This window comes from Nannospalax galili, unplaced genomic scaffold, assembly GCF_000622305.1.
Source record: "Nannospalax galili isolate Female #2095 unplaced genomic scaffold, S.galili_v1.0 scaffold886, whole genome shotgun sequence".
Classification (NCBI taxonomy): domain Eukaryota; kingdom Metazoa; phylum Chordata; class Mammalia; order Rodentia; family Spalacidae; genus Nannospalax; species Nannospalax galili.
Window position 1 is genome coordinate 1155703 of NW_008355971.1, and position 23231 is coordinate 1178933.

The following is a 23231-nucleotide window of genomic DNA, read 5'->3' on the forward strand; positions in this document are numbered from 1 at the left end:
AAAAAAAAAAAAAAAAATCCCAGTGGGGTAGACACCATTAGCATCCCCACTTAAAAGAGGAAGAAACTGAGGCCCCAGAATGTGTGAAGAGCCTGGGTTCCTCAACATCCAACACCACCACTCCACCCCATTCCCCACCCCCACACGGTTCTGGTGGCAGCTCTCAGTTTTTGAGCAGGGACAATGTCAGGTACTGGCCAGGTTGTTTTACCCGTGTCATCTCTCTACCACTCTGACCCACCCTCACTTCTCCATCAAGCCTAATGTTGATGCTGCCCTTTCAGAGTACATGTCCACAGCCATCCTTCACCCCCAGTCTCACAAGCCTGCCAAGGAACCAGTGGGTCAAGAATAACGTAAGCCATCCCCTGTGAAGGACAAGACCATCTTAACCTCGGCACCAGTGAGTTTCTTCTCTGTGACATCCTGCAGCATGAGCCTTCCACACCCTCCCTGCTGAGCTGGGATCAGATCCAGGACTTTCCCCTGCTGAGCTGGGATTCAGATCCAGGCAGACTGATGCCACCACATCAGACATCAAACTAGCCACATCCCATCAGTTTTTCATCAAGCAAGATTTATTATAACTGACCCTAGGCTGAGTGGTGCCAGGACACAACAGTGATCATAATGGGCCCAGACCTACCTTTTTGAGACCACCTCTCCAGAAAATACTGAACATGTGCTGAGGGGTTAAAAGGAAGGTATTGAAACCAGGCATGGTGGCTCATACCTGTAATCCCAAAACTTGGAAGCCTGAGGCAGGAAGATTGCCTTGAGTTCCAGCCTGGGCTACAAAACAAGCTAACTGTCTGAAAAGAAACCTAGAGAGGGAGAGACAAAGACAGAGACAGACAGACAGACAAGCAGGTAGATTGAGGAATTGGGGGTATAGCTCATTGGCAGAGTATGTGTTTAGCCCTCCTTTCAATCCCCAGCAACAAAAAAATAAGAGGAGGGTATTGATTTTTTTGTTTTGCTTTGTTTTGAAACAGGGTATCACTATGCAGCCCCGGCTGGCCTGGAACTCTCTATGTAGACTAGGCTGGCCTCACAGAGCTCAGTCTGGAACCAGAAGTGGGTTATCAACCTCCAAGGCCTGCCCCCTTACTACCCTCTTCCTCCAAGCCAGGCCCTCCTCCTAAAGGTGCCATAACCGCCCCAAACTGAACCACCACCAGGACACCAAGTGCTCAAAGGCATGAGCTATGAGGAACAGTTTACATCCAGACCATAACACATATGGACCCAGTTTAGACTTGGAGGATTCAATCCACAGGTCGCTGTCACCCTAGACATACTTAGTTATCAAATTCTGACATTCAGAGGATTTTGTACCATCCGAGGTTCTTCAGTTTCTCTTGAAAAATTGGGGGAGGCGGGGGGTCTGGCTATACCAGGTCCACATTCGTAAGGAACAGTAGTCAACTGAAATGGGACAATAGGTCCTCCCTTTACATGGAACACAAGTGTGTTACCTATCAGCAACACAGCCCACGTCATTTGTGGACATTATCCCAGGCTTGCGGGGTTTAAACTGAGACCAGAGCAATAAGTAAGAATCATCCTAGAACCGAGCATGGTGGTACCTGCCTTTAGTCCCAGCACTTGAGAGGCAGAGGCAGGTGGATCTCTGGTGAAATCAAGGCCAGCCTGGTCTACATATCAAGTTCCAGGCCAGCTGGGGCTGCAGGGAGACCGTCTCAAAAAAAAAGACCAGAAAAAAAAAAAAAAAGTAAGAATCATCCTCATGAAGAATGCAGGGGCAGCCTAATTAAAATGCAGCTAAGATAATCAATAAATGTGGAAGAAAGAGGGCTGCATTGCCAGCAGCTAACATCACCATTGGTTTTCTCATCCATAAGACAAGTGAATGCCTGCTCTACCATTCACAAGGTGAAAGCCATTGTCTCATAGGCCCATTAAGTACCCTAATTTCTATCAGTGAAATCTCATGGGAGAGTTGAGCTAGTACCTGTCTTTTCTTTGTAATTTGGTTTTAGGAAATAGAAGACAAATCTTGATATAATTTACTTTCTAGTCATAGCTTGCAAAGGCCCATCTTTTATGTTTTATTTTTATTTTCATTTATTATTATTAGTGTGTGTGTGTGTGTGTGCGCGCGCGCACGCGCGTGTGGTACATGATGTAGGGTGGGGGGCATGTGTGCTATAACATGCATGTGAAGTCAGAGGACAACTTTGTGGAGTCAGTTAAACTCTCTCCCACTCTGACATGGACTCTAGGGACTTCTTTATTGGTGACTAAGGAGTTTAATTAGAGGTACTTACAGCAGCATGAGTGAGGAGGTATGAGCAGCTTAACCAGGGGCTACAGCACTAAAGAAAACCTCTCTCCCTTCCCCAGCTACTACTAACTGCCTGTATATAGACCCTTAGAAAGGGGTGGGGCCTCATGAGACAGAATGTTAATAGGCCAAGTCTTGTGCTGGTCTTGGGTAAATAATCACAGCTGCTGTCAGTTCAGGAGTGCAGTGGCCATGTCATGCCCAGAAGACATCATTCCACAACACTCCACCCCTCCTCTGGTTCTTATATTCTTTCCACCCCCTCTTTGATGGTCCCAGAGTCTTGGAGAGAGTGATAAAAATGCCCCATTTTGGGTTGAACATTGAGCAGACCAGTTGTGAGTCTGCAGTTACCACCTCCAACTGCAAAAAGAAGCTTCCCTGACGAAAGCTGACAGCAACACTAATTTATGGGTTAGAACATAAATATTTAGAAGGCACTTTGACAGGCACATCGTCCTCCGCATAGCAAAACAACAGCAGTAGCTTCCCCACTAGAGCCAATGACCTCCCAAACCACAGGCCTTTTTTTGACAGGGCTTACTGTGAATTCCTTCCTGTGGAGTGGGCCTCAGTTCCAACCAGAAACTGGTTGGTAAGGCCGGGGTGATTGGCTCAGTGGGTAAAAACACTTGCTGTGCAAGCATGAAGACCTGAGTTCAAATCCCAGCACCCACATAAAAAGCCAGACATGGCCATGAGCATACCTATAACACCAACACTGTGGAGAACAGAAACAGGACTGCTGGGGCTTTCTGGCTCCCAGTCTAGTTCCAGGATTTGAGAAAAACCCCATCTCATGTGAATAGAGAATGATAGAGCAGGACACCCAGCGTCCTCCCCTGGCTTCCACAGGCATATACCACACGCACATGCATTAAAGAGAGGGAGGGAGGGAGGGAGGAAGGAAGGAAGGAAGGAAGGAAGGAAGGAAGGAAGGAAGGAAGGAAGGAAGGGTGAGGGGTGGGTTTCCCCATACCAGTCGTGCCACTATTGCACCAATGGGCACATCTTGCCTGGCAGGTCAGTAATCTAGCAACATAATCTTTTTGTATCCCGAGAACACTCATTAGTGGCATACTGAGGTTCTGGGGGTTCCATTCAGTGTGCACTTCTGTCTTATGTTCATTCATGAACATTTCATAATCTGAGTAAAGGAAAAGGGAATTGGAGGTGAGGCCCTGTGTGGCCTGGTCAACTCCATGTTAGGGAAAGATGTGTGTCACAATAATGTCAGAATGTGGAAGATCTATGTCACAATATATGTCAGAATGTGGAAGTGTGTGGCTTGAGACCCCAAAGTAGAAAAGGTCACAGTATTGCAGCCTGTCACTTTTGCCACGTACTTCACTTAGGATTGTTTTATCAGTCAGAACACATTTGTGACTTGAAACAGCAGGCTTATTTCTTATTACATGTCCACCCTGGGTTTGACCCAGGGGCTCTTCTCCACACTATTCTAGCCCTGAACCCCAGTCCAATCAGCCATAACTATCTAGAATAGTACTAGTCTCAATGACAGAGGCCAAAGGTCCATGTAGAGTCTCATACTAGCAATACTCCACCCAAGCCAATAACTGCAGCTGAGTGGGAGACTGAGACAGAAAGATCAAAAGTTCAAAGCCGGCATGGTCAACTTGGTGAGACCCAGTCTGAAAATTTTAAAAAAGGATCTGGAGTGATGCCCCAATGATTAAGAACACTTACTGCTCTTCCAGGGGACCCGAGTTCAGTTCCCAGCAACCACATTGAATGGGCTCACAACTGCCTGTAACTCCAGCTCCAGGCAATCCGGTGTCCTCTTCTGGCCTTCATGGGCACTCCAGACACTCAACAAACACACACTCACATACGCATAAATGAAAACAAAATCTTTTTCAAAAAATCAGGACTGGAGAGATGGGTTAGTGGTTAAAAGCACTAGATGCTCTTATAGGTGACCAGTGTTCAAGTCCCAGTACCCACATGGTGGCTAACAACCATCTGTAACTCCAGTTCCAGGGGATCTGACCCCCTCTTCTGACCTCCATGGGCATTGCACTTATATGCAGGCAATATATTCATACACATAAAATAAAAAAATAAATAAAAATAATAAATAAAATATTTTTTTAAATAAGAAAGAAGGCTGGGGACTGAGTGATGGGTAAGAACACTTATAAAAGCATGAGGAGGACCTGAGTTTGGATCCCCAGTGTCCACATAGAAAGCTAGGCATGGCCACAAATGCCTGTAACCCCAGCCCTGGGGGGACAGAGGGGCAGGTGAATCAGCGGGGCTCTGTGGTCACTAGCTTGGCTGAAAAAAATCAGCAAGCTCCAGGTTCAATGAAAGACCTAACTCAGGGGAATAAGACAGAGTGCCATAGAGGAGGACTGACAGCCTTCTCTGACCTCCGCTCAAACACACACACACACACACACACACACACACACACACACACACACGGGCTTGGAGATGTGACTAGGTGGAAGAATACTTATGTAGCATGCATGTGACCCTGGTTTCCATGCCAAGTACCACAAAATTAATTCATACCCCAACCAAGAGGATATGCCAGCCCTCTTCACAGCTCACACCTGATCACAGTGGGCTGAGAGGTACAGTCCCACCAGATGTAAGAAGGGAGGGAGGGAGGAGGGAAGGAGAGAAGGAGGGATGGAGGGGGAATATTTGGAGAGTACAGTGGAGACTGTGGTCCTCTCTGTGAGATATTCAACCATGGAGTGGCACTTGCATATTTGCTCCCCAGAAACCAGGACTCCATGCTGGGATCAGGTGATGCTCACCCTTCTGGGATTCCAGTGGGACCTGGAGGTCAGGTGGGAGTTGGCAGATTATCTCAGAGTGAGGAGTCTGACCAGGGTCTTCAGAGGAGCTGACCGAAACAAACAGCCGAGCCTCCATCCTTCCTGCTTGCCCACAGGTGATGACCAACGGCTGGGAGACGGTGGACATGACCCTGCGGCGGAATGGACTGGGACAGCTGGGCTTTCACGTGAAGTATGATGGGACGGTGGCTGAAGTGGAGGACTATGGCTTTGCCTGGCAGGCTGGTCTCCGGCAAGGCAGTCGGCTGGTGGAAATCTGCAAGGTGGCCGTGGTCACACTGACCCACGACCAGATGATCGACCTGCTGCGTACCTCTGTCACCGTGAAGGTGGTTATCATCCCACCTTTCGATGATGGCACACCCCGAAGGTAAGGGCATTGCCCTGAGAGGCAGGGGTCAAGACTAGCAGCTTCCAGAAGGCTGCATGAGGCCTCCTTGACAGTCACCCATGGCCTCAGAGAAGGAACTTGCTACACCCTGTCTCAGCAGATCTGGTGAGACAGGATGGCTGGTTTTCAGTGTAAGCTCTCCATGTATACAGAAGCATGTCCCTTCAGTGTAAGCTCTCCATGTGCACAGTAGCGTGTCCCTTCAGTGTAGGCTCTCCATGTGCACAGTAGCGTGTCCCTTCAGTGTAAGCTCTCCATGTGCACAGTTGCGTGTCCCTTCAGTGTAAGCTCTCCATGTGCACAGTAGCGTGTCCCTTCAGTGTAAGCTCTCCATGTGCACAGTAGCGTGTCCCTTCAGTGTAAGCTCTCCATGTGCACAGTAGCGTGTCCCTTCAGTGTAAGCTCTCCATGTGCACAGTAGCGTGTCCCTTCAGTGTAAGCTCTCCATGTGCACAGTAGCGTGTCCCTTCAGTGTAAGCTCTCCATGTGCACAGTAGCGTGTCCCTTCAGTGTAAGCTCTCCATGTGCACAGTAGCGTGTCCCTTCAGTGTAAGCTCTCCATGTGCACAGTAGCGTGTCCCTTCAGTGTAAGCTCTCCATGTGCACAGTAGCGTGTCCCTTCAGTGTAAGCTCTCCATGTGCACAGTAGCGTGTCCCTTCAGTGTAAGCTCTCCATGTGCACAGTAGCGTGTCCCTTCAGTGTAAGCTCTCCATGTGCACAGTAGCGTGTCCCTTCAGTGTAAGCTCTCCATGTGCACAGTAGCGTGTCCCTTCAGTGTAAGCTCTCCATGTGCACAGTAGCGTGTCCCTTCAGTGTAAGCTCTCCATGTGCACAGTAGCGTGTCCCTTCAGTGTAAGCTCTCCATGTGCACAGTAGCGTGTCCCTTCAGTGTAAGCTCTCCATGTGCACAGTAGCGTGTCCCTTCAGTGTAGGCTCTCCATGTGCACAGTAGTGTGTCCCTTCAGTGTAAGCTCCCCATGTGCACAGTAGCATGTGCCTCCAATGTAAGCTCTCTATAGACAGAATAGCATGTATCTATCTCCTTGGCATCCTACTTTAATATTCACATTTTCTAGATGAAGCACACAGTGTGAAAAGTAACTTGTCCCAGGACATGCTGGGACATTTATTGGGCCCCTACTGTATGCAAGGTCCATTTTCAGTGCTAGGAATATGGCAGAGGGCAAAGCAAAGTACCCATTCCCTTGCAATTTGTGCTCTACAGAGAAAGACAGACCATAAAGTAGATAGCAGCAAAGCCTGGTCGCCGACGCCTGGAGTCCCAACACCTGAGAGGTAGAGGCAGAAGGATCAGGAGTTCAAGGCCAGGCTCTACCATGTAATGAGTTCAAGGACAGCCTCAGCTACTTGAGGCCCTGCTTCAAACAACAATAACAAAAATACAAACCAGCCTAACCAGAGAGCCTGCCCATGACAGAGCTTTGCTTCCGGCTGGCAGGGAAGGCTGCTGTAGGCTCTGTGGCATACCCAGCCACGTGGTTTTCTGGGCCAACAGAATCTAGGTGAAAAGTAACCAGGGCAGAGTCTCTCAGGTGGGCATGGTGCATGCCTAGAACACAGAGACACCCTGTGGTGAGCAGTACAATCCAGGTGAGAGTGGGGGGAGGGAAGGGGGCTGTGGGCAATGGGGAGCCACAAGGCTTAGTCCCAGCACAACAGGGAGCCAGTGGAGGGTTTGGTTTTTTTTTTAACCCATTTTGCTTCCCTTTAAAATGTTTTTGTTAGCATATATTAATTCTATGTAGTGGGTTTCATTATGACATTTCATACGTAGGCATAGTGGATTGATCATAGTCACACACACCTATTACCCTCTTTCATGCCCCTTCCACTCCTGCCAATTCCCTTCCTCTTCTCAGCTAGCACTCCTGCTTTTATGGCGTGCACGTGTGTGTGTGTGTGTGTGTGTGTGTGTGTGTGTGTGTGTGAGAGAGAGAGAGAGAGAGAGAATATGTGTGAATGGGTTTTGTGAGTGTTGCTTATAGGAACATGGACACCTTACCAGAGGCTACACTGCTAAAGAAAATACCTCTCCCTCCCCAGTCAGCCATTAACTTCATATAAATCCTCAGAGAGGTGTGGGGGCCCATAAGTCCCTCCCTCTTTCATGAGAGAGCACTGACAATCCAGTTCTGAACAGATCTTGTGCAGGTAATCACAAGCTGCTGTGAGGTGAAGGGCTGGAACAGCCATGCCCTGCCCAGAAGTCAGCATTCTGCATTGCTCTCCATGCTTCCTCCTGCCATGTTCGCTGAGCCTTGGAGTGGGTGTTATAGATGTCCCGTTTATGGCTGAGCATTCAACAGCCTGTGTAGTCTCATAACTTTGACCAGTTATGTGTCTACAGTCAACACTGTCCACTTCGAAAAAGAAATTTCTCTGAGCAAAGCAGACAGCAGCACTAACCTATAGGCATAAACATAGTTTTTTCGAAGACATTTTGACAGGTACATCATGTCCATTTAGCAAACAATAGCAGTAGCTTCCCTAGCAGGGCTTGTGACCTCCCTAGCCATGGGCTTTTGGCCAGGTTTATAATTCCAGGCATGAATTCCCTCCTGTGGAGCAGGCATTAAACCCAATCAAAGCAATTGATTAACACCCTCCTGTCTCTTCATGGCCAAGGCTAGCCTCCAAACTCATAGTCTTCCTTTCTCAGTCTCTTGAGTGCTAGAGTTAGTCATTCATCCCTACGCCCCACACTTGTTTCATTTATTAATGGAACATTCCAGACATAATGATGAACGTATAGTCTGGACCAAACGTATTTGTGGACTTGGCATCTATGAGGTTCACATTGGTGTGTTAAACCAACTACAGATTGAAATTGACAGGGGCTGGGGGGGGGCAGGGTGCATCTGCATCTGTACTGAACAAGCACGGAACTTTCTCTTCTCATTCCCTGATAACACAGTAGAGGGCTGGAGAGATGGCTCAACAGTTCAGAGCACATGTTGCTCAATCATGAGAACCAAAGTTCAGCTCCCAGTACCCACATCAGGTGGTTCACAAATGTCTATAATTCAAGTTCCAAGGGATCCAGTGCCGCCTTCTGGCCTCTGAGCATATGCACATGCACGCAAAAATAAAATATTTAATAAGAAAAAAAAAATAGCGCAGTAGCACCTTAAAGGTGCACACTTTTGATCCTAGCATCCAGGAAGCAGAAGCAGGCAGATCTCAATGAGATAGAGGCCAGCCTGGTCTACATTAGAAGTTCCAGGCCAGCTGGGGCTCCAAGGAGACCCCCGTCTCCCCCCACACACACAATAGTACTGTAGAACAACTGTTTGCATAGCATATCCTTGTGTCCCTTGTATTACATATTATGCACCATCTTGATTTAAAGCATGCAGAAGAATGTGGGAAGTCTCTCTGCAAACACTAAGACATTTGATATAAGGGATTTGAGCATCCTTAGTGTTTGCTATCCATGGGGTCTTGAAGCCAGTGGTCCATGGATTCTAAGAGGTGACGATACTGAGTCCCCAGTTGCAACATTCATCAGCATGTGGCCAGGGTGTGTGTGTGTGTTTAGTCTTGTTTGGTTTTGGGGTTTTTTTTGTTTTTTTTTTTACATTTTATTTTGTGTATAAGCATATACACACGTGTGTACACATGCCTCAGCATGCATGTAAATATCAGAGGGCAACTAGGGAATTAGTTCTCTCCTTTCAGCATGTGAGTCCAAAGGATCAAACTGGTTGTTAGGCTTGGCAGTAAGCACTTTAACCTGCTGAGCTGTCTCACTGGCCCTTTTCTTCTTCTAAACTCTGCATCCCTACCCCTCACCACCCTACCTTTGAATAGCCAAATAGTCCCAGACCTCGGAATACGTGTCTATACAGTAAGGACCTTTTTGGTAACATATTACAAATTGAACAGTAATTCCATAATATCAACAATCCAGTCTTTGTTGCTGTTTCCCTATTGTATCATAGTTTTTTTTTAATTAACAGTCATTTTGTTAATTAGGATCCTTCTGTAAACAAATAAGATTATTTCAGAGAACAAAAGCTGGGAGGCAGGCTCTGCAGTAAAGATGCCTGGTTTGAATCCCAGCTCTTACCCCTTTTTGAGTGGGTGGGAGTCAGGGGAGGAGGGTGCTGGGGATGAAGCCCAGGGACTTTGCATGCTAGGCATAGCTCTACCACTGAGCCATACTCCAGCCTGTTCCTTATTAATTGTGACCCTGGGCAAGTGACTTTACTACTTTCTGCTTCGAATTTTTTGTTAATGTTTTGTTTTTTGAGATAGGCTCCTATGTAGCCCAGGCTAGCCTCCAGCTTACTATGTAGCTGAGACTAGCCTTGCACTGATCCTCCTGCCTCTGTCTCCCAAATGCTGAGATTGCATACATGCACTACCATGCAGCAGCGGGGGTGGGGGTGGGGCTCATCAATGCTGCTTATATCCTGGGCAAGCACTCTACCAACTGAGCTGGGTTTTGCTGGCCTTGCAATGCTGATCATCACAGCCCTAAGACCATCCAGCCTTGCCACGAACCTGGCTTCTGGGACAGGTGTTACAAACTCATGGAACTGGCAGAGGTACACAGACTGCCACCAGCCAGGCCCTGCTGGTACAAAGGGGACCTCTAGCCTCCAGGCCACAAGGCTGGAGTTCTCCTGTGAGCCCCCAGCTGCTAGTCCATAACTTGACCAAGCCAGATTCCCAGGAAGACACCCTTGAGCCTCTGATAAGATGCACCCTGTAGCGGGCTAGAGAGGTGACTCAGCAGTTAAGAGCACTGGCTCCTCTTATAGAAGATCCAGGTTCAGTTCCCAGCACCCACATGATAGCTAGCAACCATCCCTAACTGTAGTTCCAGGAGATCCAACGGCCTCTTCTGACCTCTTCAGGCATTGCACAACGCAGGTGCACTTACTTGCAAGCAGGCAATCACTCATACATATAAAATAACAATAATAAAAAACTAAAAAACAAGTTTGTTTTTTTTAAAAAGATGCAATGTGTAGGGATGGGGTATAGTTCAGTGGTAGAGCACTTGCCTAGCATGCGTGAGATCCCAAGTTCCATCCTCAGTACCACCATAAGGAAGGAAAGAAGGAAACTAAATTAAATGGATCTCTTTGAGCTGTGAAGGCATGAAAAGAGAAAAGCAACAGGATGCTAGACAAAGAGGCCGTATGATATTCTTTTTACAACTATTTTAAATAATACTTGTCTGTGTATCATAGTTATAAAAGAATATATTAGGACCTGGGTGCAGTGGTTGCCTTTGGGGTTTAGGGCTATCCTTTTATACCTCTGTAGTCTTTTTAAAAACAATTATTGTATGTATATGCATAATATGGGGGGGACATGTTCTTTCCTTCCACCTTTATGTGGGTTCCAAGAATCAAACTCTGGTCTCCAGGCTTGTGCAGCAAGCACCTTTACCCACTGAGCCATCTCACAAGCACTATAGCTCATTTACCTTTAAAAACAACTGAAAAACTAGCCAGTCTTGGAGGCTTACATCTCTAAATCACAACACTTGAAGGCTGATGCGAGAGGACCAAGGTCAGCTTGGGTAACAGAGTGAGGCATATCGCAAGAGGGGAAAAAAAAAAGGCCACTTTAAACCTGAATCAAGCTGGGCATGATGGCACACATCTATAATCCCAGCGTGTAAGAAGTAGAAACAGGAAGATCAGGAGTTTAGGGCCAGCCTTGGCTGCATAGTAAGTTTGAGGTCAGGCTAGGCTACATGAGACCCTGTTTCAAGAAAACAAAACAAAAAAGGCCTGAATCAGTGAAGTGAGATTCTGAAAGGTGACCCCATGTCAGCCTCACCAGAGCAGCTCAGGAACCTGCAGCCCTGAGCCTTTCCTCAGATTTACCCCAGGTACTCACAGTAAGATCTGTATCACTGCTGGGCCCTGGGGTCATCTGGACACTGGACTTTTAGATTGTAGCCCATCTGCTAGTTCGTTCTGTTGGACATTTGTGTCCTTATTGGTCCCACCTGATGCCTAGTGTGGTTCCTGACCCCCCTCAACCCCCCACCTCACCCCATCTGCCCCGCAAAGACCTACCAAATGTCAGCTCTACTGCCTCAGGGACACCTCGAGTAGAACCCAAGACAGGTGCTCATCCTCAGTCCCCTGCCAATGGCCCTGTAGCAGCCAGGCCTGAGTGCCTCAGGCCAGAAGAGCCTTGGGATTGCCTGGTAGAGGCCTGAGAGCCTGCCTCTCAGCTCAACTCTCACTGCCCCCGCCGGGGGGGGGGGGGTAGATTTTCTGAGCTCAGCCTTCCGCAGGTTCAGGGTCCCTCCTGTGCTGCAGCCGTGGCAGAAGTGCCAGCCCAGCCTGGATCCCCCAGTCCCAGCCAGGATTGCCGCACTGCAGTGCATGTGCCAGCCGGGCTTGGGGGAATCACAGGCCGCTCTGCATCTATTTCAAGGTTCTGAGTTTCATAGGGGTTTTTTTTGTGTTTTTTTTTTTTTTTTAACCACCTTGCAAAATAGGTCACCTGCTCCTCTTCCAGCAGCCTTTGAGATTCCTGGGAACAAGGCAGAGACTGTCCTTTGATTTTTGAGGACACCTGCCTTTCCGGCCCCAAGTACTGCTAAGGGGGGCTGAGCTGGTGCGTTAAGGGCACTGGCTGACTGGAGGCCCAGGCCAGAGACAGGGGAGGGCACAGGAAGCCAAGACTGGGAGGAGGGACAAGAAATGAGGGATTCAGGCCTGGCAACTGCAGCCCTGTGCTGGGTCCTGGCCTAGGACTCTGAGCTGGTAAGTTTCAGCCCTAATTCAAAGGATGCCACTCAGCCTTGCAAATGGACCAGCATGGTTTGGAATTGATTTCTCTATAAACAGGGTCCCTTGTAGGCAGAAGGCCTACATGCTGTTGGACCCAGGCCTTCTGAGTAACAAAGTTGTCCTTCCAGGGGGTGGCCAGAGACTTATGACATGAGCACCTCGGAGCCCAAGACCGAATCAGAAAGCACCACCCCTGGGGGCCGGCCCCCCTACCGCAGCAATGCTCCCTGGCAGTGGAGTGGGCCAGCCTCCCACAACTCCCTGCCAGCCGCCAAATGGACTACCCCTGCCACACCTGGCCACGTGCAATCCCTGAGCCGACCCCCGAAGCAGACTCCTATGGTCCCTTTCCGTGAGTCCCAGCCACTGCACAGCAAGAGGTAAGGACCCCCCCCAAGGACACCACTGCCACCCCATGCCCCACCTGCCCACAACCAGCCTTCTCCCATCTCTCTCCTACCCTTCTTTCTGTTCATCCCTCAGTTATTTTGCCTGTGTATCCCTGTCTCCCTCTACTCTCCCCGTCTCTTCTTCCTCCCCTCTCCCTCCCCTGGGCCTGAGGGGCAGGGCAAGGGAGAAGCCCCCAGGTGATTGTCACAGCCATATCCAGTTCTTGGGCTGGTAGTTGCTTCAGGAACTTTGATGATGATGTTTAATTTCTACTGACTGACTGAGTAATTGATTGATTAATACTGAGGATTGAGCATGCTAGGCAAATATTCTGCTGAGCCTGCTTTCTCCTTTATTTAGAGTAAGCTCTTACTGTTGTCCAGGCTGGCTCTGAACCAAAGAGCCTCCTGCTTCAACCTTCTGAGTAGCTAGGATTACAGGCCTGCACCACCAGACCCAGCTGAGATACTAGTATCTCTTATATACATAGTATTTTAAAAGATAAAGAGGGCTAGGTATATGGCTCAGGGGTAGAACTTAGTGTACCTGTGGCCATCAGCCAATCCACAGCACTACAAAAAAGAAGCATACACAAAGTTTTTCCCCAAATGCCTAAGGGCAGTGGAACATCTTGTCCCAGGAGAGGGCTGAGAGCTGTCCTCAGTGGCCCCTGTGCTGGCTGCAGAAGCTGAGCCTGGGGCCCAGTGCAGGGAAGAGGGACCAGGCTATCCCAGCTTCCCACTGCCCTTCCCCAGCTTCCGGCTCTCTCTCCAAGGGGTGCATAGTAGGTGGAGTGTGACTGGACCTGAGGGGAAGGTCTGCTGTCTGCATCTCAAAAGCAGAATGGCCTCCTGACCCTGATCTGTGTCATTCCAGGCCTGTCAGCTTCCCAGAAACCCCTTACACAGCATCACCAGCAGGGGCCGACAGAGTTCCTCCCTACCGACAGCCTTCTGGAAGCTTCTCTACCCCAGGCTCAGCTACTTACGCAAGATACAAGCCTTCTCCTGAAAGGTCAGAGTTTCCCCTGCTTTTCAAATGATGTAATACTGATGGATGTTCTGAGCCTTTATTCCCAGAAAAGGGATTCCACTATTTTATTTGCCTTTATGGGGTTTACAGACTCCCAAAGGTCAGCAGACAACCACCAGGGTATTGGTAATGTCTCATTAAAGGTTAGGACAAAAAAAAGAAGAAGAAGAAGAAGAAGAAAATCAGAACAACAAATATCAGCACTGAGCTGGCTGGGCAGGACTCGCGTTGACTTTCCTTGCCGCAGAATTTGCGTTGCCATTTTCTGGTACCTGCAGCACTTTTTTGAGCAAAACCACCCTGCCAGGACCAGGCCATCAGCATTATCCAGGGTACACAATCTTTCCAATTTCAGCCTCCCCTTTGGAGCCAACCGTAGCCAGACAACCCGAGAGATCTTCCCAATGTCTCCATGGCTCCCCAATGCCCTTGGGACAAACCCAAATGGGACAAGATAGCATTCAAGGCCCTGTAAGATCTGGTTCCAGCTTGTTCCCAGCTCCCTTCAGCCCTGGTGTCCCAGGTCCTCCTGGCCCCCAGGTTACTGTGTTAGTAGCAGCTCCATCCATCCATCCCGTCCTCCAGGCAGAGCTGTGAGCCTCATCTTTGATGCTTCCTGCCCCTTTCCCACTGCTGTGCTCAGTCTCTTCAGCCTCCCCAGCCTCTGTCACCCACCCTTCCTCTCCCTTATCCCTGACTGGCCACTGCCATGGCCCCTGGTATGTTGACCCTCCCTGAACTCCTGGAACCCTCAGAACCCAGCTTCTGTGCCTCACTGTGGCTGATGAAGGCCCCTGGCATATTTTGAGTCTTATGAGTGCCATATACCAGCCATGTTGGCCACTGCCTCTTCCAGATTAGTAGGTAGGCTGTTGATGTTCTAAATCCTTCACAGAAGACCAGCTTCCTAACCAGAGCTCCCATGTCCTTCCTTGAAGCCTGCCCTAACCTACCCCTCAGCTCCCTCTGTGGTTCCCGACCTGAGTAGCCTCCATTCATTCTTTGTTTTGTTTTGTCTTTTTTTTTTTTTAATTGTCTTTTTGAGACAGGGTCTCTCTGTAGCCCCAGCTGTCCTGGAACTCACTATGCAGACCAGGCTGGCCGAACTCACAAAGATCCGCCTGCTTCTGCCTCCCAAGTGCTGGGATTAAAGGCATGCACCACCATGCCCGGCCTTTGTTTTGTCTTTTTGAGCCTGTAGTCCCAGCTGTCCTGGAACTCTATGTAGACCAGGCTGGCCTCAAACTCACAGAGATCTGCCTGCTTCTGCCTCCCAAGTGCTGGGATTAAAGGCATGCGCCACCATGCCTGGCCCAGTTTCCATTCTTAAGAGAGACAAAAAGAGATTGAGACACAGGGAAAAAGATACCACCCATACACTCATGCATATGCACAAGTGAAGAGAGAGAGGATTTGCACCACCATCTAGGAGTTTGCCAGTCTGTTGCTGCGTCTCCAACACCAAGTTCTGGCACTGGCAGGTGACAAGTCCTTGGTCTGTAGCTGATAACAGAGTGGAGCAGGTGGTTTGTTTAAGCAAAGCCACCTGCCTCTAGCCCAGAGACCAGTCCATCAAACCTGAGACTTTCGGTCTGCAGTCACCCAAGGAGGACTCTTTCAAATACACAGGGCTGGGCCTCACCCTGAGTTTGTGCCCTGGCAGCTCTCAGGTAAAGCCTGCTGCTGATAGACACAGTTCTGAGAGCTGCCACTCTGCATCCTGTTAGATGCTGAGCCTCTGTTGTAAAATCGGGGGACACACCCACCATTTCATCCTCTAGTGGCCACTGTTCCATCCCCCTTCAGAGCAGGGTCCCAAAAGCCTTGCTTGTGCTAAGTGCAGGAGGAATGTTTGAGCTCCTTATTGCCAGGGACCCTATCATCTCCTTGCCTGTGCTAGAGAGAAGGTTCTACAAAGCACATGACTGACAAGCATGCCAACAGAGGAGGAGGAACACAGCCTGGCCCTGGAGCTCTAGGCTGGCTCTCAGGAGGAGGGGGCATTTGAGTAGAGCCAAGGGACATTGGTGGGAGTTTGCCACAGAGAAGAGGAAGCATGTCATTACAGACAGAAAAGGGGCCATACATATGAATAAGCAGAATCGCGGGATGAAGGATAGGTGGAGAACGATCTGGAATGGATCGGCTATGGCATGCCAGACACCTGGGCCTCAGAACAGACTGAGACTGCAAGTGGCAATTGGCTTGGATGACTGGCTGATAACAAAGGTGACAGGACTGGGTCTGGTGTCACACATCTGTAATCCCAGCTGTTCAAGAGGCTGAGGCAGGAGGATCAAAAGTTCAAGGCAGGCTGGGCTACAGTGTGAGTTCAAGGCCATTCTGGGCAACTTAGTGAGACCATGTCTCAAAAGTAAAAAGTAAAAAAGGGGATGTAGCTCATAAATCACTTCCCTAGCATGCCTGAGGCCCTGGGTTCAGTCTCCAGAACCAGGAAAACAACAGAGCAGCTGTCTGGATGACATCACTACAAATGCTTGGAGAGATTTGCTTGTTTTCCTTAAGTCTTGATGTCACTCTTTATTTTTTTTCTTTTCTTTTTTTGGTCTTTGTGGGACAGGTTCTCCTTGTAGCCACAGCTGGTCTGGAATACACTATGTAGACCAGGCTGGCCTTGATCTCAGAGATCTGCCCACCTCTGCCTCCAGAGTTCTGGAATTAAAGGCGTGTGCCACCACACCCGGGTATTTTTTCCTATTTTTTAAATTTGGAAATAAGAGATTCATAGAGCATTATAAAAATCCGTACCAAAATGTCCCATGAACCCTTTCTTCATCAGTAGCATCTTTCATTCATTTAAAATATATCAAGGCAAGAAACTAGTATTGGCATCGTTGGGCTTGGGAGTACACACCTGTAATCCCAACCCTTGGGAGGTGGAGGCAAAAGGAGCAGGTATTCAGGCCCATCCTCAGCTTCATAGGAAGTTCCAGGCCAACCTAGGCAATATAAGACCCTGTCTTAGGACCAAAAGAAAGGAAATTGTGGGCTGTGGTCTCCCATGCCTTTAATGCTGGAGGCAAAAGTAGGCAAGCAGATGTCCATGAGTTCAAGGCCAGCCCGGTCTACATAGTGAGTTCCAGACCAGCTGGGACTAAAGTAGACCCTGTCTCAAAAAGACCAAACAAAAAAGGAAATTACCATCAGCACAGCAGTAGAGCCTACCCAGAAGTCAGCAGTTGTGCATGTATGTGTACACATATGTATGTCTTACAGTCTTATGTGACCACAAGATCTCTAGTGCTGCCCAGTTAGCCTCCTCCACCCCTAACTTCCTAATAGCCATTAATCTGTCCTCCATCTCTAATTAAACTATCGTCAGGAAGTATTATGTGAAAAGGACCTTACAGTATGTATCCTCTTAAGATTGTCCTTTTCACGCAGCACAAAATCCTTGAGGCTCATCCATGTTATTGTTGTATGTAATTGATGTTCATTACACCAGGGAGTTGTGCCCTGGTTTGGATGTGCTGCAGTTTAACTACTCACCTAGATAAAGATACTTGGGTACTTTCTGGGTTTGGACCATTATAAAGCTTTAGGCTATGAACATGTAGCATGTACATTCAGGCATATAAGTTTCTGCATGAAAATAAGTTTGTCTGGGATCAGTGCCTGAGAGTACAGTTACTTACCATGTGCTTAAGTCCGTTTCACATTCCCACCAGCAGCGTATGCGTCGTCTGGTTTCCTCACCATCTCACTGCCATTTGGTGTTGTCACCATTTTTCACTTTAGCTGTTCTGATGGGTGCATAGTGCTAGCTCAATTGTCGTTTTAATTTGCATGGCTCTGAGGGCCAACAATGCTGAACATCTTTCCATGCGCTGATCTGCCAACTACATATTCTCTCCAATGAAATGTCTGCATGTCTTTGCCCAGTTTCTAGTTGGACACTGTGCTTTTCAGTGTTCGAGAGCTCTCTCTCCTCCACCCCCCATCTTTAGTTTTTCTTTTCATCTTCTTTATGGGGTCTAAATTATCATTCTTTTTCCAATTATGAATCAGAAGTTTTACTGTTGGGCATTTTAAGCCCTTGATTCCACCCACCCCTCCATGCTAGAGATTAAGCCCAGGAACTCTCCAGTACCAGGTGAGCGCTCAACTGCTGAGCCATGCCCCAGCCCCTCACTAGTGGATTCTAGGCAGGTGCTCTACCACTGAGCCACACCCCAGCCCCTCACTGGGGGATTCTAGGCAGGTGCTCTACCACTGAGCCACGCCCCAGACCCTCACTGGGGGTTCTAGGCAAGTACTCTACCACTGAGCCACACCCCAGCCCCTCACTGGGGGATTCTAGGCAGGGGCTCTACCACTGAGCCACACCCCAGCCCCTCACTGGGGGATTCTAGGCAGGTGCTCTACCACTGAGCCACGCCCCAGCCCCTCACTCAGGGATTCTAGGCAAGTGCTCTATTACTGACCTACGTCTCAACCCTTTTTTTACTTTTTATTTTATCTTGACACAGGGTCTCAACTGAATTGTTCAACTGCCCTCAACTCACTCTGTAGCCCAGGAAGGTCCTGTATTTAAGATCTTCCTGCCTCAGTCCCCTGCTCCCCAAGAAACCTGTGCCTGCACTACCACACCCTGTGTCTTCGATTCATTTTTAAGTTGGCCTTCGTTTAAATGATCTGTTCAAGTTGAAGGTTCCGTTTTTGCCAAGAGTGTCTGATTTGCTCCGGTGATGTACTGGGAAAGCCAGCCTTTTCTCCTCTTCATTGACTTTGCCACCGAAAGCAAAAGTGAATAGGGAAACTAACTGAACATATTTGTTTGCATCTGTTCCCAAGTTCTCTGGTCTGACCAGTCAGTCCACATACATAATCTTAGGGAGCCTTCTCAACAGCCTCATGAGGTAGATTGCTTAACCCATTTTATCGGAAGGAAACAGACTCAACAAGGTAAATTTCTCTGACTAAAGTGTCTGTGCCAGGAAGTAGAGTCTAGACAGGAACACAGTCCTGAGACTGTAGAGCTAGATGACTCTGGTATTCTGTTTGCCCCAAGGGCTCTGAGCTCCTCTTCCAAATCACAGCCTGGAGATGCTGCCCACAGTGATACTCAGGTGGCTAGGGTTTTACAGCCTCTCTGGCATTGGCAGTGGGATTTCTCCCACAACTCTGGCTCTTCCCCGCCCATACCTCTCTTCCCAGTATTCTGGTGATATCTGGCTCTATCCTCTGTAACTCGGGGCTCAATATTTTCCATCTCTTATCAATAACTGGTTTTGAGTATGGCCAGATGTTCCCAGCACACATCAGGCCCTATGCCACCCAGATTTAACTATCATGTTGTATCAATAAGTTTTCTTCTTGCTATGACCAAATACCTAGCAAGAATCACCTTAGGGAAAAAGAAGCATTTCTCTTTGACTTACTGTTTTAGGGGATACAGTCAGTCATGGTGATGAGGGATGTCGGCAGGAATGTGAAATGGCAGAGAGAGGAATGCTAGTGCCCCCCCTGCTTTTCTCCCTCTCTCTCTTGCCCAGCCCTGAGAAGAACCACTTTTTATTTTAAGAATGAAAGACTTTGCCAGGTATGGTAGTGCATAACTGTAATCTCAGCACTCAGAAGGCTGAAGCAGGAAAATCAGGAGCTCAGGACCAGCAAGGGCTTCCTACTGAGAGCCAGTCTCAAATAGAACCAGAATGATAGGACTAGGTGTGTCACTCAGCCACCTCACAGTGAACCTCTAGCAAGGTTACACTGACCCCCTAGCTGTCTTTTAAACTGTCATGATTTATTCAAGTCATGTGACGGAGGGATGGCCACCAGAATGTAATCTGAGCTCCACCAGCAAAGACGAAGAAGGTTGATAGTTGGGGATGGCACCAATTGTTGGCTGCATTATCTCTCTGTCTTCTGCCCACTGCTCTGTAATCACCCACCCACCACCCCATCAGTGAAGGTAGGAGATAGACATGTGGCTGAGCCTTCCACTTACATGATGCCCCTGCCCGGGTTCTTTCCTCTGCTGGAGAGTAGAGGGCTCAAGCCAGCATCCCAGGAGCCTAGCCCTGCTGACCATGTGACACTACCCCTCAATCTCCCCAGAGTACACATAACTTCTGCCTGATGTCCCCCAAACTGCAGCCAGTCAGTCAGTCCCCTATCAAAACCCCAAGCCTTTCATCTTCAAAGTGACTTTTATTTTCCAAGAAAAGATAGAGTAATTACCACATCTCAGATGAGCTGGAAGAGAGCCATTCAACTCCCTCTTCTTCCAGGGATGTTTGCCCAGAGTGCTGTGTACATGGCAAGATGGAGAGCTGTCCTGATTTTCACTGACCTTGACCAAATATTGGAAATGATAAAAATGACCCCATATGGGACGTATTCAGCCTCCCAGTGAATGATCAGCAGAGGTCAGATGGGGAATGTGCAGGCATAAAAAATATTGTTAAGAAAGACAGCTAGGGACTGGAGAGATGGCTCAGCAGTTAAGAGTGCTGGCTGCTCTTGCAGAGGACCCAGGTTCAATTCCATGGAGACCAAAAGAGGGTGTCACATTCCCTGCAGCTGGCATTATAGGTGGTTGTTAGCCACCCTGTGAGTGCTGGGATTTGAATCCAGTCCTTTGCAAGAGCAGCCTGTGCTCTTAACCTCTGAGCCATCTCTCCAGCCCCTTTACTGTTACCATATTGGCCATAATTGCCAAGGAGCCTAGGAAGTGTGATCTAGTTCAGTGGGGATTCTCTTACCAGCAAGTTCGTGCAGAGCAACACTTGACAGCAGCCTGCAACGTGGCCACTGATGCTCTGCACTCTTCTCTAGCTGGTCCCAGCCTCCGCTAACTTTTTCCTTTGGTACTCAGGATTTGATACCTACCATTTAGGAAACTGAATAACTAAGTCAGTGCGTCCATCTCCAGCTATGGGAGGATGTTTCCCAAGGCAGCTGACCAAGTGTGAATGCAGCCAGTGAGGCCAAGGTTGGCTGGAGTCAGAGTCTGTAAAACCCTTAAATCACCACAAACTGGGCCCTCAGACACAAATCAAAGTAAGAATCAACTTTTTATGTTTCTTGTGTTGTGGCTCTTCCTTCCTTTGGGGACATTGAAGACCAAGGTCTGGTTGAAGGATAATCTGTCTTTTTTTTGAGAGGAGCATGGAGTTGAGTTTCCAGAAGGTCCAGGGCCCCTCATGAGCTAAGCCTAGCTGTTAAGAGTATGGTCTGTGTAGGCAAAGTCCTGACTTTGAACTGGCAGGTGACTCTAGAGAAGCTGCTTGCTTCAGCTCCTCTGCTGGGTCTTCAGGGCCTCAGCTTATGATCCCTCCTCCTATGACAATCCTCCCAAGGTGAAGGTCAGAGGCGAGGAGCATCAGCATTGGTCAAAGAGGCTCAGCAGCTCCCTCAGAATCCAGGACTGGAGAAACCAAAAGTGGACTCGCACACTGTAGAGATGTGTTCTGTACAGCAGAGGCAACCCAAGCAGGGTTCAGGGAACACTCATCCCTGTGACCCAAGTTACCCAACACCCAGTCCTTTATCTCATCTCCAGTCCCCTCAGCAGTGGCCTCAGCCTCAGGCTGGTGGCAAGAGGGCAAGAACTGTGGTGTTATATCTAGACCAAGCCAGATCTGGAGGAAATAAGAGGCCATCAGTGTGTGCGTGTGTGCGTGCGTGCGTGTGTGTGTGTGTGTGTGACAGGTCTCCCTGGAGCCCCAGCTGTCCTGGGACTCACTGTTTAGACCAGGCTGGCCTTGATCTCACAGAGATCTGCTGGCCTCTACTTCTCGAGTGTTGGGATTGAAGGCGTGCACTTCCACACCCAGCTTGCTTTTTTAAATTTTTTCTGTTTGCTTGTTGTTGGTTTTTGTTTTTTTTTTTTTTAATGTGTATGAGTGTATTGCCTGCATGTATGTAAGTACACCTGTGTCGTGTAATGCCCGAGGAGGTCAGAAGAGGCTGTCAGATCCCCTGGAACTGGAGTTATGAATGGTTGTTAGCCACCATGTGGGTGCTGGGAATCAAACCCGGATCTTGTGCAAGAGCAGCCAGTGCTCTTAACCACTGAGCCATCTCTCTGGCCGCTTTTTAAGTTTTTTAAATACATTTATTTATTAATTTGTTCGTACCTGTGTGTGTGTGTGTGTGTGTGTGTGTGTGTGTGTGTGCCTGTATGCACACCATGGCATACATGTAGATGTCAGAAGATAACTTGTAAGAGTTGGTTCTCTCTCTCTCCCACTAAACTCAGTCTTGGTGGCAAATGCCTTGACCCACTAGGCCATCTTGGCAGCCCGAGGTCATCTTTTCTTGTCATCTGTCTTGGAAGTAAGCAGACAGTGCTGGAAACCCTGGGCTTCTTCCCATTTAGTTAAGTTATACTGGATAACAAAAACTTAAGTTAACAAAGATTCTTTTTCAGGTCTGAGGATAGTTCAGTGGTAGAGTATGTGCTTAGCATGCCCGGGAGCCTCAGTTCAATCCCTGGTACCAAAACCCATAAAAGACAAAAGAGGGTTGGACATGTAAATAAGTTGAGAGAACACTTGTCTGGCATGCATGGAGCCCTGGGTTTCATTCCTAGCACCACATAAAACGGGCATGGTAGCACGTACCTGGAATTTCAGCACTGAGGAGCTAGAGGCAGGAGGATCAGAAATTCAGGTTAACCCTTGGCTCCATAGTGAGTTCAAGGCCAACCTGGGCTATATTAGGCCTTGTCTTGGGTAAAATGTATGTATTTCGCCTACTCCACAGTTGTACTGCTCATTGATGGGACCTCACAGGAGCCAGGCTGCCCTGGCAGCTATTATCCCTCATCACGTCCCTCCCAGTGCACTGGTGAGAGCTGGTCATGACCCATCCAGCCAATCACAGGGTTCAGGAAATGTGCCACATGATATGCTTGCCAGTGGAAAGCCACAAATAATTTTGTAGAAGGCTGAATGGTCTTACAAGCCCTCACTTAGCCAAAATTGTGTCACATGCCTGTCCCTGACCCAGCCCCAGATAAGGAGAGGAGGCCAGACTACAAGTGACTCTGACCTGAGGTAGATGGACATGGTGGAGGGTTGGGGGGGTGTTAAGTTGCCTTTGTGTCCCTCTAGCCAAATATCTGACAAAAACAGCTAGGAAAGGAATAATTTATTTTGGTTTATCGTTTCAGAAGGTTTGGTCCATAGTTACTTGGCCCTGTGTGCTTAAACAGGAATATGCAGTGAAAGATTGCTGTTCCTCTCGAAGCAGGCCAAGAAACCGAGCAACAGGAAGTAGCCACAGTGTGACTCCACAGACTCACCCAAGTTACTTGCACCCTCCAGATAGGGACAGCCCTCCACTGCCACCTCCCTTGAATTCTGGCCCTGTTTGTGATATGCAGAGCTCCCTTTCAGAAAGACCTCTGTCTAGGGGACAGCTCTGCTATTTCCCCAACTCTCCCACCCTGACCATGCTTTTCAAACAAAAAATTTAGCTCAGCTCAGGGTGGTAGTGCACACCTCTAATCCTAGCACCA

At 48.5% G+C, this 23231-nt stretch overlaps 1 protein-coding gene across 5 annotated transcripts in view; it reads left to right on the forward strand.

Annotated features, from left to right (window-relative positions):
- Sipa1l3 (signal induced proliferation associated 1 like 3) overlaps window positions 1-23231 on the forward strand; it is a 257269-nt gene that overhangs the window by 176638 nt on the left and 57400 nt on the right. For all 5 annotated transcript variants that reach the window (XM_029556583.1, XM_029556584.1, XM_008853891.3 and 2 more), the window contains 3 exons: window positions 5235-5509; window positions 12448-12699; window positions 13586-13723. In XM_029556583.1, coding sequence (XP_029412443.1) covers window positions 5235-5509; window positions 12448-12699; window positions 13586-13723 — 665 coding nt within the window. The remainder of the gene's footprint in view (window positions 1-5234; window positions 5510-12447; window positions 12700-13585; window positions 13724-23231) is intronic.